This window comes from Borostomias antarcticus, assembly GCF_949987555.1.
Source record: "Borostomias antarcticus genome assembly, chromosome: 23".
Lineage (NCBI taxonomy): Eukaryota > Metazoa > Chordata > Actinopteri > Stomiiformes > Stomiidae > Borostomias > Borostomias antarcticus.
This window is the reverse complement of record NC_140256.1, coordinates 7316048-7335287: the sequence shown is the minus strand read 5'-3', so window position 1 is coordinate 7335287 and position 19240 is coordinate 7316048. Positions and strand designations below refer to the sequence as shown.

At 50.1% G+C, this 19240-nt stretch overlaps 2 protein-coding genes across 2 annotated transcripts; one reads left to right on the top strand and one right to left on the bottom strand.

Annotated features, from left to right (window-relative positions):
- The first annotated feature begins 3752 nt into the window (after positions 1-3752).
- LOC311324607 (clustered mitochondria protein homolog) lies at positions 3753-16352 on the top strand. Its single transcript, XM_084457100.1, has 28 exons — positions 3753-3844; positions 5803-5912; positions 6180-6351; positions 6849-6986; positions 7113-7267; positions 7382-7536; positions 7826-7948; positions 8047-8179; positions 8352-8444; positions 8574-8740; positions 8941-9129; positions 9241-9642; positions 9788-9861; positions 10009-10113; positions 10232-10332; positions 11395-11547; positions 11667-11729; positions 11897-12129; positions 12270-12354; positions 12587-12740; positions 13382-13521; positions 13638-13718; positions 13805-13930; positions 14132-14241; positions 14549-14642; positions 14815-14937; positions 15034-15107; positions 15478-16352. The coding sequence occupies exons 1-28, from the start codon at positions 3790-3792 to the stop codon at positions 16070-16072; spliced, it is 4203 nt and encodes a 1400-aa protein (XP_084313226.1). The 5' UTR covers positions 3753-3789; the 3' UTR covers positions 16073-16352.
- A 401-nt stretch (positions 16353-16753) lies between these two features.
- srrd (SRR1 domain containing) lies at positions 16754-19040 on the bottom strand (the record flags this gene model as incomplete). The annotated part of the gene is made up of 7 exons (XM_084457484.1): positions 16754-16939; positions 17032-17077; positions 17181-17332; positions 18094-18192; positions 18306-18496; positions 18631-18671; positions 18895-19040. 7 exons carry the CDS (start codon positions 19038-19040, stop codon positions 16754-16756), a joined length of 861 nt encoding a protein of 286 aa, XP_084313610.1.
- Between the last annotated feature and the right edge of the window lie 200 nt (positions 19041-19240).

Sequence of the window (19240 nt, the reverse complement as noted above, 5' to 3'; positions counted from 1 at the left end):
ACCCTAACCCTAGGGAACAGCTGGGGGTGGTCTTAACCCTAACCCTAGGGAACAGCTGGGGGTGGTCTTAACCCTAACCCTAGGGAACAGCTGGGGGTGGTCTTAACCCTTACCCTAGGGAACAGCTGGGGGTGGTCTTAACCCTAACCCTAGGGAACAGCTGGGGGTGGTCTTAACCCTAACCCTAGGGAACAGCTGGGGGTGGTCTTAACCCTAACCCGTGGAGAACAAAAGACAAAGCTTAGAAACTTACAATATGGCACAAGAAACACCAGGGACAATGCACAGCTACAGCATATAATGAACAAACAAAACAAGAGGGTAGCTGTAGGCTATATATACACAGACTAGACAGGTGGAAACCAATCAATCAGTCAATTTAGCCAGCTGTAGTCCTATAGGATCCAATATTGGAGAGGGGTTGCCAACAACAACATATCTTATTGGTGGAGACGTTTCTGTTGCACTATAGGATTGTTGGTAGTGTATTTTTTCCTGTATAAACAGCAGTAGTTTGAGGGGACAAAATTAGACTTCAAAATATTGTCAAAATGTCACATTTTTAGATACAATTCTGAAAATTGTCACACTACATCGACCAAATTTTGTCATTTATTTCATGAGCATTGAAGATTTATTGAGTGAGTATTTTCAGTAGCTGCATACAGTAAAACATTTTGATGTGCTGTGGGCTCAATTTTTGATATTTAAAAAATCTGTGAAGATCGTTTGTGGAGGACAGTCTGATATAGTGTAGCAAGGGTTTGGGTTTGATAGGTTTTACAATTTACAGTTACAGTCATAGAAAGTTACAATCAGAGAAAAACAGAGTAGGCCTAATTGACTTCATAATTCCTGCCAGCTCAAAGCCTGTGGAAGTGACAGTTGAGGACCTCTGGCATAGGACTGGACCTATGTGCAAACTTTGGTGATTTTTCATGCATGGGAAGTCAGACTTACGAGGAAGATTCAGATTCAGAATATTGGCAAATACAACCCCTCCAATCCCCTCTATGACAAGCTGTGATGATGGGGAGTACCTTCAGCCACAGGCTCCTCCCACCCAGGTGCAAAACAGAGCGGTGCAGGTGTTCCTTTGTACCTTTGACTTCAGACACAACTCTGGAGTGTGCCACCTCCAGAAGTTATTGGACAGGGCAGATGATAAGGAGGAGTAAAGGGATGTGGTCAGGAGATTCGTTGAATGGTCTGAGGAGAACCAGCTCCAACTCAACATCAGCAAGACCAAGGAACTGGTGGTGGACTTCAGAAGGAGCAAGAGGTCTCCAACCCCCATCACCATCCAGGGGGAGGAAGTTGAGACGGTGGACTCATAAAAGTTCCTGGGAGTGCACCTGAACAACAAACTGGACTGAACTGACAACACTGAGGCCCTCAACAGGAAAGGACAAAGCAGACTGCTCTTCCTCAGGAGGCTCAGGTCCTTCAATGTGTGTAGCAGGCTGCTGAGGATATTCTACAAGTCTGTGGTAGTCAGCACACTGTTCTTTGCAGTTGCTTGCTGGGAAGGCAGCACCAGGTCTGGGGAGACAAACAAACTGAACAGGCTGGTGAGGAAGGCCAGGTCTGTTGTGGAACAACAACTGGACAGCCTGGAGACAGTGGTGGAGAGGAGGATAAGGGACAAACTGAAGTCAATTATGGGCAACCCCTCCCATCCCCTCTATGACGAGCTGTGCCAGATGGTGAGCACTTCCAGTCACAGCCTCGTCCCACCCAGGTGCAATATGGAGCAGTTCAGGGGTTCCTCTGTGCCAGCGGCCATAACATAACAGATCCTGAGCGTTCCAAGTGTTGTGAAGGTGTGCATGTTTGTATATATGCATGTAACTAGACATTTATACACAGCCTGGAAGTATGTATGTATGTGTACTCCTAGACATATCTATTTATACAGACTGGATGTATGTACTGTATGTACATATTTTATTCAATTATATACTATACTTTACACATACTGTACATATGGATATATATAGTCCTTATTCTTATTTTTTATGCCTATTGCTACTATGCATATTCTGTATCTGCACTTCCAACTTTGCTGTAATTTTTTCCACTGCTGAAACACCAAATTTTCCCGTAGGGGGATCATTCAAGTATCTATCTATCTATCTATCTATCTATCTATCTATCTATCTATCTATCTATCTATCTATCTATCTGTCTATCTGTCTATCTGTCTGTCTGTCTGTCTGTCTGTCTGTCTGTCTGTCTGTCTGTCTGTCTATCTGTCTATCTGTCTCTGTCAATCTATCTATCTATCTATCTATCTGTCTGTCTGTCTGTCTGTCTGTCTGTCTGTCTGTCTGTCTGTCTGTCTGTCTGTCTGTCTGTCTGTCTGTCTGTCTGTCTGTCTGTCTGTCTATCTGTCTCTGTCTATCTATCTATCTATCTATCTATCTATCTATCTATCTATCTATCTATCTATCTATCTATCTATCCTATGGTGAAACGATTTCAACCACTGAATGAATAACTCTCCAACACTGCTTGTAAGACAATTTAATGTCACAACAGGATTTGTCATTGACATTTAATCTGCTTTTGACATTTAAAGTGATATGTGTAAGCTGATGTTGTAATGTCTGAGAGACAATTATTATATTATAAATATATATTTAAGTTCTTATTTTTATCTTTACGTACAGTAAGTAGCTCACTAAAGCTCACATAATATATGCTTTGTCGAGCGACACTTCAAGAAGCATAAATTAGGCTTAAGCTTCTGCACACTGGGAATGTCACCCAGGCTCTTGTAACTAGATGTTGAATCTATGTTGGCTTCATTTGTGTTCCCATGGTAAAGCCAGGTAGACCCTATGTGTGACATTTGCCACTGGGACGGAACTAAAGGTTAGGCTAGTTTTTAAAATCCCACAAAAATGACATATATCATGTAAATTGGTTGGGAGTTAAAAATAAATAAATAAATAATAATAATCCAGATAGTATTCAGGGTTTCCCTGGACATACACACACACTCTCTCTCTCTCTCTCTCTCTCTCTCTCTCTCACACACACACACACACACACACACACACACACACACACACTTGAACACAACCATACAATCTCAACCATATAGAGTACAGATAACAGTGGTATTGTCCCGTTTCAGGTCTGGAATGTGAGGTGTTTCCCATGTTCATATCAATGTGTGGTCCCATGTCCCACGTGACTGATTAGGGCAAACGGAGACACACTTACTATAGATAGAGGGGAGAGAGGAGAGGAGGGGGGCGTGCAGTGTGGGAGAATGGGGGAGGATATGGGGAGTTAAGAAAGGGAAATTACTGGACACACCCTGATTCTGAGAAAAAGTGTGTGTGTGTGTGTGTGTGTGTGTGTGTGTGTGTGTGTGTGTGTGTGTGTGTGTGCGTGTGTGTGTGTGCGCACGCTCACTCTCATACATACACACACACACACACACCCACACACAGACACACACACACAGACACACCCCACACGTTCACTTTCCCTGTGGAGCAGGGTGTGTCTGGGTGTATTGAGCAATAGGAGGGAGTGTCCAACCCTAACAGTAATACCAGTAAGTTGAGTCTGCCAGGTGGAGACAGAGCAGGGGTAGCCTCGCCTCACGCGCATTCACACGCCCCACAAGCTCCTCCAGATACTCTGCTGCTACACGCACTCCAGCCACACGCATACTCGCCTCTGCACTCGCTCCTCTGACACACTTCTACAAAACCTAGCGAGCAGCAGAGGGAGCAGAGTACAGGAAAGGCAGGAAATAGAAAACAGACAGCCATGAAGGACAAAATGAAGAAAGGCGCAGGAGCAGGAAGAGACAAGGGAGCAGCGGGTGAGAATAAACTATTGCTGAACCTTGCTTTATTGCCCCCTCTTCCACTTTTCCCCCCATTCCTTGTTTTTCTGCTCCATTTAGCGCCTGTTCTTTTCAGGGGTGGATTCTGGAGTTCGCCTGGCTGGTCTGAAATATGCCGCTTCAGATTTCTTTGCAAACAATGTTTTTTTTTACGCAAAGAGTACGTTTTAAGGGAGTAGGCTACTCTTCAAATCTAATCCCGCTATAAACTCTATGATAAAAATAAAAAACAGTATGCTGCAGCATGACTTGTTGATGTTTGTATATGGTAATCGGCCTGTCTCATAGCTAAGCAGCAGCTGCGGCACTCGTTGTGTTTACGGAGTCCCTCTCCATTCTAACAGTAGCTGTTCCTGAAAGTGCTACAGGAAGCGTCCTTATGTACAAACACACATAGGCCTACACCTGCCTCGGCATTGATCCTTCCCTCTCCCATTCATTCACTGATGATACTTGTGTGTGTGTATTTGTGAGACTACGTGCGTGCGTGTGTTTTTTAGAGAAATAACAAGTAAGTAAGAGAGATAGAAAGAAAGAACGTGTGTTGGCAGCATTCCAGCACAGCATGTCCGGAGGTGTTATTCCATCTCAAAGGACGCGTATCTCTGGAGGCAACAAGATGGTTGACAGATTTATACCTTTTTGAAACTGACATTAAGTTAACGGTGCTACCTTTGGTATTGCTAGGGCACCTGTACAGTATCCTGTAGATTTAATACTTAACTGTTACATTGGTTTAATTGCACTGGATGACGAAAATCAAGATAGTCACTGCATTTGGATGTCAAGTAGGCAATAGTAACAGTAATAGTGCATGGATCACAGTGAGGGGTGTGGCCATACCAAACAAGACAAGACTGGTATTATTGAGAGCCTGGAGTGTAACGACTTGGCCTTGGTCTGAGTGGAATGGAATAGAAGAGTTATTGTGCTGTAGTCCATGGTGAGGCTGTTGGAGAAGCTCCAGGAGGAGGGAGGGTAGTGTGGGGAGGGGGTGGGGTTGGTTGGGGGGCTCTGGAGGAGCTGCAGAAAGGGAGGGGAGGGTAGGGGTGATCTGGACCATGTTTCTGGAGAAGCTCCAGGGGGAAGGGCTCTGGGCCTAGGCCCTGCCAGCACAGCAGAGGGGAGTTACTCTACTGGCTGCAGTTCCAGCCAATCCCAGTGATGGAGGGAGTCAGGGTGTGGCATGCACTGGGAAGTATTCAAGCCAGATTGAGGTGGTATGCAGCCCAGTGGTCGATGCACTGGAACCACAGTAGTAATTAACAAAAACTCACAAATAACTTAACTGTTAGGAGGGAAAGCAACACTGCTTTGCACTTAGGCAGCTCATTGAACCTCAGACCTGCACTGTGGCTTGCCTGTTCTCATGTGTGTGACTGTTAGGCCAGGGGGCGGGGAAAGCTGTCATGTTGACCAATGGACTGCTAAAGTAATTGTTGACTAAAGATCTTGATGAAAGAATCTGATAATGAATGTTTGATCGTGCCTTTCTACTCTCCACTATGCTGTGTGTGCAGGCATGCCAGAGTGAGGCGTGGCTGGCTGTCCCTATCGCCCAGGGTGGCATGACAGTGTGTAGTGAAATTCTGCAGGCTTAGTCACACCGAGGAACAGGCTGGGTCCTGTATGCGTGCGTGTGTGGGGTTATTAGATGTCAATCTTGCATACATCTGCACACGCGGGCAAAGAAAATCACTTGTTGTTGTTGAGATTTGAGATTGAGTGTCTCAGGAAGTAGTTGTCTTTGATGCTGAATGAAACAGACAAACGATTGGTCTGTCAAGACCAGGACTGGGGGTTGAAGTGGTGTTTAGCAGTTGAGATGTCTTGAACTTGTCGGCTTGCAACCCCCCACACCTAATTTAATTTGTTTGTGATTTCAGTTATCTGAACAATCATGATTTAATGATTATTTTTTTCTGTATAATCAGGCTCACTGAAGCTGACCAATGGGACTGGAGATGCTGCTATGAAGCAGGAAGAGGACTCATCATTTCCTGTGAAGATCCAGGGGCCAGGAGTAGAGCCTTTTGACCTTCAGGTACACAAGGACAGGGGAGACCGTTTGAGGCCACCTGGAGGATCATATTTATTGATTATGATCTTGTGTGTCTCAGGAGCGTAGACAGATCTCGTACAGTATGTGTTTCTAGTAGTGCTTGTGTGTGTGGGTGTGTGTGTGTGTGCGTGAGTGCGTGCGTGCGTGCGTGAGTGCGTGCGTGCGTGCGCGCGCGCGTGTGTCCCCCCGCAGGTCCATGGTGTCTGGGTGGGAGTGAGTGTGTGTTAACGTGTGTGGGTCTTTCTGCAGGTCCACGGTTTCTGGCTAGTCCAGGATGCGGTAATGGCCCTCCTCGCCAGTGAGGAGGTGTGCCCTCGCTCCAGCCTGTCATTGTCATTGTCGGGGATGACCCTTGACCCTTTGGCAGAGCTACAGAGCCTGAAGGGCCTCAAACCAGGAGCCACCCTCCGCCTGGTGGAAGGCAAGAAAATCATACAGTACCACTCCCTCTCCTCCCCTCTCTCTCTCTCTCTTTCTCTCTCCCCTTCACTCTATCCTTTTATCTTTCTCTTCCTTTCTCACTCTCACAAATGGTCCTCCCCTTTCCTACCCTTCTCTCCGTCTCTTCAAAATTCTAAAGGTCAAAAATATATGTTTATGACAACCAGTTGGGCTGCTCCTTTGTCTCGAATGGTGGGAACCTTCCAAGCGAAAGCCCTGCAGCCTACATAATATATATGTGTATGTTTGTTTGTGTGTGTGTGTGCGCGTGTGTGTGCGCGTGTGTGCGTGCGTGCGTGCGTGTGCGTGCCTGCAAGATTACACACACATTTGTGCCTGTGGACAATTCCATTTTTAGTACTAACAGTGACTGCTATAAGATGCATGTGAGTAGGTGCATGTGTGTGTTGTGTGTCTGTGTAATGACATACAGGTATGTGTGTGGGTGTGTGTGTGTGTGTGTTCCTGCTCCTCCAGAGCTGTATTCTCCCCGGTCAGCCAGGGTCCATCTGGTGCGCGTGCTGGAGCTGCTGAGAGCTCCTAGGCCGCAGGACGCTCTCGGAGAAGGACGCTCACCCAGCCTCCTGAATACACTCACTCACACACACCCTGCAGGTACACACACACACACTGCCTCTGTACAACGGATAAACACACCCACACACATTCACATGATCAGACTTTTGAGGGGCAAACCTTTTTCTTAGATAACGTTCTCCTTGCTCGTTGTAATCGATTCAGACTCTGGCGCCGTCACTACCAAAGGTGTGAAACGCTCAGCGAGCAACACGAAGATGGAGCCAGCCAATCAGGACGGAGCTCCTCCAGACTACCTTCTGCCTGGCTCATCAGAGAGACCGCTTCCAGCCCTGCTGCCACAAAGCTCTCAGCCAGAGGTATATGCGCACACACACATACAAACACACACACACACACACGCACACACAGACTCAAACACAGATTCACACACAGAGACGCACACAAACTCGAGGTTTCCTGTCTCCGGTCAGGTTCCCAGCTGTCTGAGGGACCTGTCACTCAGCTGTTGGAACCCGCCCCCCGGACACAGGAAGCTGCAGGGAGACTACCTCTACATCACCATGGTGACGCTGGAGGGACGAAGGTGTGACATCACATCCTGCTCACGAGGGTTCTACCTCAACAGGTGAGCAACGCAACTTTATGAAGTGAACTTAAGAGACAGAGCATTGATCACGCCACAGGCACGTCCAGGAAACGACGGCCTGAGAGGTGAGAACGCTGGCGGCCATGTCTCAGGGCTTCGCCCTGCCAGAAAGACGGGTTTAGGAGGGGACTAGATTAGATTACCGTACGCTGCCAGTCAGCCTTCGTTGCCTGGTGCTCAAAGCTGCTCTCAGAGCATCTTAACCCTCAGGTTTGGAGTCCGACGGACCCTGGACCCTTCTCGACCGTCTGCTCTCTGTTCTCCTCAGGTCCACAGAGGAAGTATTTGACCCTCGCCCTGCGTCGTCCACGCCAGTCTGCCACTGTCTGACCGACCTGCTCTCTCACATCAGCCCCGGCTTTAAACAGGCCCTCTCAGCCCTTAAAAACAGGCAAGACACACACACACACACACTCGGATTGCCTGCAGACAGTTTACCGCCAACGCAATGCAGTGTGGGTAACGTAGTTTGTGTCCCCCTCGCCGCAGGCCTCAGCTGCCTCCTGTCGAGGTGATGCCCACCCCCTACCGCACGCTGAGCTGGCTGGGCCCGGCCTCTGCCGCCCGCACGCACAGGAACGTGTTCAGCCGGCTGGGCCTGGAGGAGCACACGCCGGTACAGGTGAGGGTCACCGCGAGGTCACTCGGACTCTGCATGAGGGCTGTCCGGGTTGGCGGGAGGGATCTTTTGCTTGTATTAGTTCAATGAGGTGTTTTGTATTTTATACAGACATTTTTAGGCTACAAAGTGTGTGTGTGTGTGTTTTTGCGTTTGTGTGTGCGTGTGTGTGTAGGCCCCAGACTGGAACGAGGAGTTGCAAGTAGCCAGAGATCTTCCTCAGGATACTCTGGAGGAGAGGTTGCAGAGAGACAGAGCCTTGTTACAGGTAATAAGAAAAGGCTATAAGAATGGATGTGGAGGTGGATCAACTGAAATCTCTGTTTTATTATTATTTTTGTCACCTGTATTTTTTTTATCGCTCTCTCTCTTTCTTTCTCTCTCTCTCTCTCCTCAGGTGAACAGTGCATTTGTGTGGGCAGTAGCCCAGGGGGCGGAGACAGTGATTGACGGCTTTGTGGAGCCAATCAGTGGAGGCCCCGATGACCCTGCCTTCCTGTGGGGTGGGCTGTTCATGAGCCGGGGGGCAGCATGGGGGGCTCAAGACGGAGAGAGAGGTCGCAGGTGAGAGAAGATGTTTGTTAATACAAGATACGTCTATAAAAGGACCCATTTCAGTACATCTAATTCTTGTTCAGTGACCCCTCGAATAACATTCTATTATTAACTCCAGAACAACATTCCAATAACATTCTAAAGGAATAACATTCCATTCTACTAGACACTCTCAGTCCTGCTGTATAAAATTCCCTTGTGTCTTGCAGGTCTGCTCAGAGGCTGGAGCTGGGAGGTGTACAGGCCTACAGTGACCTAGAGGGGGCGCTACAAGGCCTGCACACCCTGCCCACTGCCACTGTGGACTACCGAGGGGTCCGTCTGTCTGCCCAGGGTCTGGCCCCCGGTGTGGAGGGCCCCGAGCAGGGCCAGGAGCCCCAACCGTCTGCCTCCACCAGGTAGACTGATTCAGCTATCTGTCCTCACCTCTCTCTCCCCAGCACACCCCAACACATGTGAATGGGGAATGTGTCTTCCACTGACTCAAGCCCCATCCCCCCCTCCCCCAGGGGCCTGCTGTACGGGCTGACCGCGGGGCCCCAGGAGTCCCCCCAGCGCAGGGGTCTGCTCCAGCTCCTGGCCCAGGCTGCCAAGGCCCTCTCGCTGCAGAGACACGCCGTGCTGGCGCCCAGCGGCTACCAGGTCCCGCTGTTTACCTCGGTGGACGCCCAGGGCCTGCTGGGAGCAGACGGGAGGTTCTACCTGCTGGACCTGTTCAGGAGCCTGCCGGCCGATGCCAACTACTGCCCCGGGGGAGAGACCAGTGGGGAGGAGGAGGGGGAGACGGGCGGAGAGGAGGAAGAGGAGGGCTGGCCAGAGAGGTATCGCTCAGACACGGGTCTCCCCAGGAGGTTCCCTCACGGGCTGTGCCGTCTGAGGCCTGAGCTGCTGCAGGCCTTCATCCAACACAAGTGAGTCCCGCTCTGGCAATACACACTGGGTCACACCAGAGAACGGCCAAGGCTACAGTACCACCGTCTTGTCTTGCTCTGAGTAGCCACATTAGTTTTGAGATTCTCCTTCTTCTGTCTCTCTCTCTCTCTGCTCCTTCTCCAGACAGTCCCAGTTCACCCAGCGCTGCAAGCAGAGGATGGAGGAGTGCGGAGGGGTGGAGGAGTGCGTGACAGCGGGTGAGGAGGGCTTTTTGCACGTGTTTGTTTTTAGATGAGAACAACCGTGGTGACTTTCGATTGACTTCTGTGCTTGTGTGTCTGTGTCTGTGTCTGTCTGTGTGTGTGTGCGTGTGCGTGTGCGTGTGCGTGTGCGTGTAATCCCAGATGACTCCAGAGGAACCGACGCCGTCAGATGGGCCTGTAAAGACGTGGGTTCGGTCAGCGACATCATCTTTGAAATGCGCTTCAACCCCAACGTGTTCTCTCCAGGTGTCCTACTGAACCCTCTCTCTCTCACACACACACACACACGCACTCTATGACACACACACACACACATACACCTACTCTGTTTCCCAACCGTGCCTGTGTGTTGCGGTGTGTTCAGGTGTGGCGTTCCCAAGCTGTGACAGTGGGGACATCTCTCTACAGAGGAGATTACTGAGGGAGGCGGCGGCCTTCGTCATCACCCAGCAGATCCCTGCCTTTGTGAGTAGAGCAGCCTCCATTCACTGTTCACACACTACACCTGTGTGACTTGTCAGCGTTCTATTATCAATCCGTCTGCTGACACAAGTGGAGGCACGCATAGCTGCATGCTTGGCTGACATCTCGGAGTGGATGGTGACACATCACCTCAAGCTCAACCTGGACAAGACTGAGCAGCTATCTATCCTGAGGAAGGGCTGCCCGCACTGCGACCTGGCAATCACCCTTGACGACACAGTGGTGACGCCGACTCTATGAGGAATCTGGGTGTGACCCTGGATGACTGGCATTCTCGGCACAAATTATATCCTTTACACGTTCTTGCAGATTCCTGCTCTACAACATCAGGAGGATTCGCCCTTTCCTCACTGACAAAACGGCGCAGGTGCTCCTCCAGGCCCTGGTTATCTCCTGCCTGGACTACTGAAAGCTAGCTTGCCTGGTGTTCAACCACCCCAAGTTCTCCCACACAACTTCCCTTCTTTGTTCTCTACACTGGCTCCCTGTAGCAGCTCGCATCCAGTTTAAAACTCTGGTAATAGCCTACAGGGCAATGAAAGGAATAGCTCCCTCCTACCTCCAGGCCATGGTCGAGCCCTACACCCCCTCCTGGCCACTATGCTCTGCTACCTCGGGGTGAGTGGTTGCCCCGTCACTCCAAGGCCCCTGCAGTTGATGGACACGGTCAGGGCTCTTCTCTGTCCTGACCCCACAGGGGTGGAATGAACTGCCCACTGACGTCAAGACAGCAGTCGCTGCCCATCTTTCGCCCCAGGCTCAAAACTCACCTCTTCAAGAAGTACTATCAGGATCTTCCCTCTTAAGGATCTATTATATTTTTATTTTGATGCTTTTGCACTTTGACCTCAGCACTAGATTATGATCTTAGTCACTTGTTTAGAAAGGAGATGCACTTTCTGGCCAGTCATGTTCTGGCAAATAGTACACCTACGTTAAATGCAGTTATTGTACATGTAAGTCACTTTGGATAAAAGCATCTGCTAAATGACTGTAGTGTAATGTAATGTAATGTAATTGTTGTTCTGTGTGTGTTTGGGACAGGTGGAGTGCTGCCTGCAGGGTACTGAGGTGCCCATAGATGGCGCTACTCTGAGACTGGCTCTGCATCATAAGGGCATCAACCTCCGCTATCTGGGACAGCTGACCAAAGTCATCAACCAGTCAGAACACAAGGAGCGACTCAGGCACATAATGGTCAGTGCTACAGAAAAACTCAAACAAAGGCTTTGATGTTACAAAGCAGACATAGTTTTATAAACATCCGTCTCTCTCTCTCCTCCTCCCCCCTTTCTCCTCATCACTCTCTCTCTCAGAGGGTGGCCATAGGTGAAATTGTGGTTCGTTCAAGCAAGAGGATCTTCAACAACTTCCTACAGGTATAGCACAGGACTCTTCTAAGCTATTCAGTTGTCAGTTTTCATTCATTTTTTATCTGCTACTCATAAAGGCCATTTCTGAGACTGAGAGACAAGAGGTGACCTCTCTGAATACAGCTCTGCTTTTGACTGTAACTGTTTCTCAACCTGAGCTCCTGTCTCTCCAGGGGGTGGAGGTGTCCAGTCTCTCTGCAGCTGTCAGTCACTTCCTCTGCTGCCTATTGGTTCCCCACTTCAGCCCCACTCCTGGGGGGGAGGAGTCTAAGAAGCGGTCAAGGCGGCGTGGCCGAGGGGGCGGAGTCTCTGACAGCACGGCCTGGAACACGCTCAGTGGGTCCGAGCTCTGGAACCTGATTGGGCAGGACGCAGCAGAGACTTATGACATCGCTGATGCCCTTGGGTGAGGGAGTCTTTCAGACAATATGACTTGTTTGTTTGTGACGGTCTGTCTGTCACACAGCTTATCCGTTGTCATTCTACCAACTTTCATCTGTCAAAATAATTTTACAGTATCAGTTGTGGAACTGTTATGTGTTGCAGTTCTGGTCCTGACCACCTGGTGGAGCTATATGGGCTGCAGAAGCTGTCTCTGCTGAGAGAGTTTTGTCTGAAGACGGGAGTACAGGTAAACGCACATACTGATGTGATGACACTCTCTTTGAAAGTCCCCACATAGATGATCTACACATAATAAATAAAGTAACTTCAAGAAGTGGTTTCATATAAATAAAGTTGCAGTTGACACTTTGCAGATCACCTATGACGGCCCCTCAAAGTAAACTGTTTATACTGGTCTGTTCTATATTGGAGGGCATGTTATGACTCTGTGTCTCACCGTCTCTGCCTGTCCCCCACAGCTCCGTCTGAGAGACTACCTCCTCGACAACCGGACCAAGGCTCCCATTGGGCCCGACGACGTGCTTAACATCTTCCCCGTCATCAAGCACATCTCCATGACGACAGCCGACGCCTCGAGGGCATTCCGTGCTGCTCAGAGCAGTGTTCAGAAAGGCAAGAACTCGCTGGACATTTATAAACAATACGCCTGCTGCGCCACATCCGTTTAAGCTTGTCAGTTTTCCATCACCTCTTTGCGATCTCAGTAGCACCATCTGTCTTTCTCTGCCTTAGTGTCTTATAAAGTCAAAATTAATATAATATACATAATTCTATTAGTCTCTGAATGCTAAGGATATGTCTAATTCTCCTGAAAGGTAGATGGATAAACTGTAACTGTGTGTCTGTGGTTCTGTCTGTCTCAGGGTTGTTGGAGCAGGTGTAACTGTGTGTCTGTGGTCCTGTCTCTCTCAGGGTTGTTGGAGCAGGTGTAACTGTGTGTCTGTGGTCCTGTCTCTCTCAGGGTTGTTGGAGCAGGTGTAACTGTGTGTCTGTGGTCCTGTCTCTCTCAGGGTTGTTGGAGCAGGTGTAACTGTGTGTCTGTGGTCCTGTCTCTCTCAGGGTTGTTGGAGCAGGTGTAACTGTGTGTCTGTGGTCCTGTCTCTCAGGGTTGTTGGAGCAGGTGTAACTGTGTGTCTGTGGTCCTGTCTCTCTCAGGGTTGTTGGAGCAGGTGTAACTGTGTGTCTGTGGTCCTGTCTCTCTCAGGGTTGTTGGAGTAGGTGTAACTGTGTGTCTGTGGTCCTGTCTTTCTCAGGGCTGCCGGAGCAGGCGTACGAGCGTCTGAAGGAGGCGGCCTACCTGTTCGGTCGAGTGTGTGACGACCTGCACCCTGAGGCCTGCTACTGTCTCAGCCTGCTGGCCAGAGTGGCTTACCTGCAAGGACACCCGGCAGAGGTACGCACACACACGCACACACACACGCACACACACACACACACACTATCCTTCTATCCTCTGATGCTCTAACGGTCACGCTCACACGTTTGTTTCCCTTCCACCCTGACCTTCAGGCCCGCAGTGTCCAGCTGAAAACCGTGGTCATCAGCGAGCGCGTGCACGGCTTTGACCACCCCAACACCGTCCAGCAATACGTGAGTACAGCCGCTCTACGATGACGTGTGTGTGTGCGCGCGCGTGTGTGTGTGTGAGAGGTTTGTGACAGTGTGGCGTTGTGCAGGTGCTGTTGGCGGTGTACGTGTATGCAGGAGGGGAGCATGCTCTGGCCCGCCGCTGTCTCCTCAGAGCCCGCCTCCTGATGCTGACGGTGCACGGAGAGGACCACCCCTACATGGCCACCCTGGACGTGAGTCCACACACGCACACACACACACGGTCACGCCGACAGCTGAATATATACTGTTACCCAAAACATGTCTCTACATGTGTAGCTCCTGTCAGTCATGAACTCTACCATCACCTGCAGCGAGGGTGTGTAGCACAAGCTGCCTTTCAGTTTGGAAACTCCCTCACTCCCTCTCTCTCTCTCTCTCTTTCTCTCTCTCAGAGCTGTTTGGGGTTAGTATTGACGGGAGAACAGGCCGGCCAGTACCTGCAGAGCGCGCTCAAAATCAACACGTCCTTCTTCGGGCCGACGGACCTACGCACAGCTCTGAGGTATGACAGAATTCAACTGTCATTGTGATGCCTCTGTGTATGAAATGCGCTATACAAATAAAGTTTGATTTGATTTGGACTGTCAGTACATCATCTCAAATGCACACAGTCCATGTCAGTGGTCAACCTGCACTCCCTCTGCCTGCTTTAACCTCCCAACACCCTTTCTCCTGTCCTCCTCTCTCCTCTCCTGCCTTCTCCTCTGCTCTCCTCCTCTCTCCTCTCCTCTCCTCTCCTCTCCTCTCCTCTCCTCTCCTCTCCTCTCCTCTCCTCTCCTCTCCTCTCCTCTCCTCTCCTCCCCCCCCAGCCAGCACCTGTTGTCCCAGTGGATGTGTTCTGCAGGAGACTACCGGTCTGCTATGAGCCATGAGAGAGAGGCCCTGTCTGCCTTCACCACCCTGGTCAGTATAACCCTATACAATGTGTGTGTGTGTGTGTGTGTGTGAGAGTGTGAGTGTGTGAGAGTGTGAGAGAGAGAGTGAGTGAGTGAGTGAGTGAGTGAGTGAGTGAGTGAGTGAGTGAGTGAGTGAGAGAGAGAGTGTGTGTGTAACCTAACCTTGTTTTCTCTCCCAGCACGGCGAGGACCACCCTCAGACCCGCTGCAGCTCGGACTTCCTGCGCTGCATCACCCAGCAGGCAGTGCGTGTGGAGCGCTCCCTCAGACAGGGCGGAGCCGAGCTCACCGACGCACCCGAGGTGAACGCGCGCGGGGCTCGCCGCGCACGCGACACGCACAGTCTGGAGGTGTGTTTATCGGACGTACTAAATCCCCGTGTCTCGTCTGGTTTGCAGGCTTTGTCTGCCTCAGCTGAGATCATTCTGGAGCAGCTGGCTCTGGTCTCGGGGATCAGGAGGAACGCAGACAGGTAATCCTCCGTCCGCTGGACTCCAGTCCACATCAGTGCGGTTCATATCGACAACTTCAGTGCTAATTGGGTTTCAATTTCAGTTTCCGTTATGTTTGAGCGTATGCAGTAGGGGTGTAACAATATATTGTGCCACAATATATCGCGATACAGAAACGTCACAATACGTATCGTCAATATGCATGATATTAAAACAGTTAAGCTCTAAATTCACAAAGTGTACTGGAGTAGAAATGTGGAGAAATGCACTATTGGTGTGACAGCTGCCCAATATCGTGTATCGTATCGTGAGATAAGTGTATCGTTACACCCCTAGTGTACAGTACGCAAGCAGAAATGATGGATCAACACTACGTTATCTCACTCCCAGCAACAGGCTCCAGGAGTTCAAGCAGAAACTCCGAGAGCAGAGGGCAGCTGAGGAGGCCAACAAGCCGGCCGCCTCCGAGGCTGACGGCGGAGAAAAGGAGGCCGGGGCGGTGGATGGCGGGCAGGAAGAGGTGGAGAATGGAGTGAGTCCTGCAGAGGAGAGCAAGGGGGGGCAGTCGGAAGAGGCCGTTTCAGGGGAGAGCACAGCTACTACAGCAAACGGCCATGTCCAGGAGTCTGCTGTCCAGGAGTCTTCTGAGCAAGGGTCAGCGCTAGAGGAGGGAGGCAGGGCGGCCCCGGAGGCAGAGCAGCAGACAGGGCCACTGAACGGAGGGGCGGAGCTAGAACCGAGGTCCGCTGAGGAGGAAACCGAGAGACAGAGTCCGACACAAAATGGCAGACCGGAGTCAGGCGCAGACAGCGAGATGACCGACGGGAAGTTTAGCGGGGTGAAGGACATTCCAGGGACCACCATTGACCAATCAGAGCCTGAGGTAGTTGTGAATGGGGAGGCCTCGGTTGATGTCGACCAATCGAAGAGCAACTCGGTCACAGAAGAGGGAGGCATGCCGACCAACGGAACAGCAGACGACTGAGGAAGGAGGGCCAATGAAGGGAACCAATGACCAAAGAGACGGGTGTTTTGAGTTGAAAGCGGATCACCCCCAAACCACTGAATAATAATCCCTTCACTCCCCCCGTAGTTAACATTAGCCCAGTTACTTGGGGTTTTCGGTGTTCCTGTAGGCCAGGGCAATTCTGCTTCAAGTGGTGCTATGAGGCCTCAGCTGGACAAGGCTGAGGAGAGAAGGGGAGAAAGGGAAGGAGAGAAGGAGAAGGAGAGTATTATGGAGTCAGAGAGAGGGAGGGATGTGGAGGGAGGGCGCCACTCTGCTGCGCTTCACAAAAGGGGCTTGGGAAATGGCTGCACTGTTCTTTTTTCCAACATTAAACTTGCTACTTTATGAACTCAAGCATGACTCAAACTCTCTTCTTGTGGCCAGATTTTACGTCCAATGCAGCTATTGTAACTGTATTAATTCAACGTGCAGAAAAAAATAGCATATTTATTACCTAAGTGAGATGTTACAGTAGTATAAAAATCACACAGTGGCCATTTAATAAACCACTATACAGTAGTCCATTATACTCAGCCTCACACTCAGACACAGTCACACAGGTCTTGTAGGGCTGCTCAGTTCAGGATTGGTAGTCCAGGGTCCAGCGCAGTGAGAACAGACTAATCTGGGATTATCTGTCTATGAATTCTGAAACTCTCATCTTCCCTGGATGATCTCCAGGTCGAGGCAGTGTTGGTAAAGTGGCTCGGGCGGTTCCACCCAGGTGGATTGTGGGAGTTTGCCGAGGCTGCTAGGAGGGAAGGTGATGAGGGCGGTGTCGTTGAAGACGTCGAGGAAGCGGGAGGAGCAGGAGAGGAGCCGCTCATCGACCACACCCACAGCCTGACACAAACGGGGTTAAGGGTTAACACCTCCAGATCTGATATGAGCTTGGTATCATTGTTGTACAGCGCAACAGTGGCAGGAAAGGATACATGAGCGATGTAACTGTAGTCTCTCTGAAGTTCTCTTTCTACCATCCTGGGGGAAGACACAATATTAGAGAGAGGGTCTTGCTATTATAATACGCATGCATGCACACAAACAGACAAGTACACAAACAGACACACACTCATACATGCACCTTTCCTGTATGCCAGAGAAGCTGTTTCCGATGATGGTCAGCAGAGGCAGGGACTCCCTTCTCCAGTTCTTCCACAGCAGATTGTTGTAAAGTGCTTTTCCACAATGCATCAGGTAAAACAGAGTGGGCTTGGTCACTAGCCGCTTCCCCTCCTGAGGTGCAGAGGGTCACACACACACACACAAATGTAGTCTTATGAAGCAGAACAGGTGCGCTTCCTCTAATTACCTGCTTGGCTGTGGGTGCTCAGCTACAGCTGATTCTTTGTAGAAAACTAGTGCACAGTACCCATGGAGCGGTCGTGGTTGTTTTGCATGTTCTATCGATCTATCTATCTAAAATGGACATTGAACTCAAGTCCAAATGAATGGAGGTGAATGGGCAGCCATGTTCAGGTGGCTCTGTGGTGCCCCCCTAGGGTCCGAGGCGGCGGTTCGATGCACTCTGGGCTCTACTCCCACTCACCCCAGTCCAAACCCTGTGTCTCTAGCGCCCTCTCACGGGGAGCTGGCTTCGCTCAAAGATTTGTTTTGGGTGTGTGCGCGAACACGTGGTGGTCTTGCTGCACTTGTTACATCAAGACCTTTCTGCCAGACCAAACCGTGATCTCTCTGTGATCTTCCCACGTGGACATATCGCCTTTTCAATCCTATGCAACGCCCTCTGGTGGCTAGGCGCTGAAGTACATGGTCGACCGTACGCCCTAAGGCGGTCCTACACTTTGTCTAATTATAGTATAGAAAACACCTGTGGTCTTATGAACTTTGTACTCAGACATGCACACAGTCTTATCAACTCTGCATAGTTCAGCCACACAGACAAAATGCTTTAATTACACTATTGTAACACAGTGGAATGCCCGCCCACACACACACACACACACACACACACACTCACTCACTCACTCACTAACCTCGTTCTCGGTGAGTACGGTGAAGCCCAGGTCTCTCAGTATGTCTCTCTCTCCTGAGGAGAACACGGGGTCGTACACACAGTAGGCCTGCGCTGGGATCTGGGGGGAGGGCGGGTCACAGAGTTAACACTTAACAAGGCGTTATGCTATTACGCCATGTCGCACAACTCCACCGTGTGTGTATACGATTCAAACTGTACTGGCTGTGTGACCTGTAGTGTTTCCAGAAGCAGAAGCAGGAGGGCCAGCTGGTAACGTGCCGAGACACAGGAGGAGAAGGAGCCCAGGCCGTAACACACACACTCAAGCTCAGGGGTAGTCCTATCATCTTTCTCACACTCCACCCGGGCCGGGTCATGTCCAGCCTCTGATGAGTCTGACAACAAGACGCCTGTCAATCGCTCTGTGGAGAGGAAGGGATTCTGTTAGAAATAGTCACTGAAGAAACAAACTTTGCTAAGGTGACGGGAAATCAACACTACATTGCAGTGAGGTTTAGCAAAGCCTCAAAACAGTGTGACGATGAACTCCGCTCACCTTTCCACTCAAGCCAAAAGTCAGCATATCTCAGCTCAGACCTACAGAGGGAGAGACATGGCATGCAGCTATTACTCCATGGGACAATGGTTACACCACTGTCAACTTGGGCTTTAGCTAATACTGACTCTCCACCATATGGGCAACAATCATTTAACTGCAAGAGTAGTACTGGTCAGTAGGCAGACCACACTTTTGAGTTTCCTCACTCCCTGTAGTAAAAGTTACCCAGGGTGATGTGTGTGTGTCTGGTGTTCTTCTCACATAGTTTCTGTGATCCGCGTCTTGACTCTATCTATGTCCAGGGTCTCGGTATGCTGAAGGTTCTGACCCGTATGAGGTGGCTTTCCGTTTCGGGCTGCTCCCTTTCGCCGACGAGGAAACTGCCATTCCTCGCCCCTGTCCGACATCTAGTGCTAGCTAGAGATTCTACACAAAATCCAGAAATACATGAGAATAAAATGTCCATACGGGTCAATTCAGCTAACAAGGTCCAAAATCACAATCAGCCATGAGAGCAAAATATGTTGCTTGAAAAGTAGGTAGTAAATTAGAATAGTGAGTAAGCGTAAGCTCACTACTCAAAACGGTAAGGAAACATGGGGATTGT

What these genes read in the sequence shown, in the direction of transcription:
- LOC311324607 (XM_084457100.1), top strand. Translation starts at nt 3,790, where the DNA reads ATGAAGGACAAAATGAAGAAAGGCGCAGGAGCAGGAAGAGACAAGGGA. An exon ending in AGGAGCACACGCCGGTACAG is followed by an intron (nt 8,180 to 8,351) that starts GTGAGGGTCACC and finishes GTGTGTGTGTAG; the next exon opens with GCCCCAGACTGGAACGAGGA. An exon ending in GTCTGAAGACGGGAGTACAG is followed by an intron (nt 12,355 to 12,586) that starts GTAAACGCACAT and finishes TGTCCCCCACAG; the next exon opens with CTCCGTCTGAGAGACTACCT.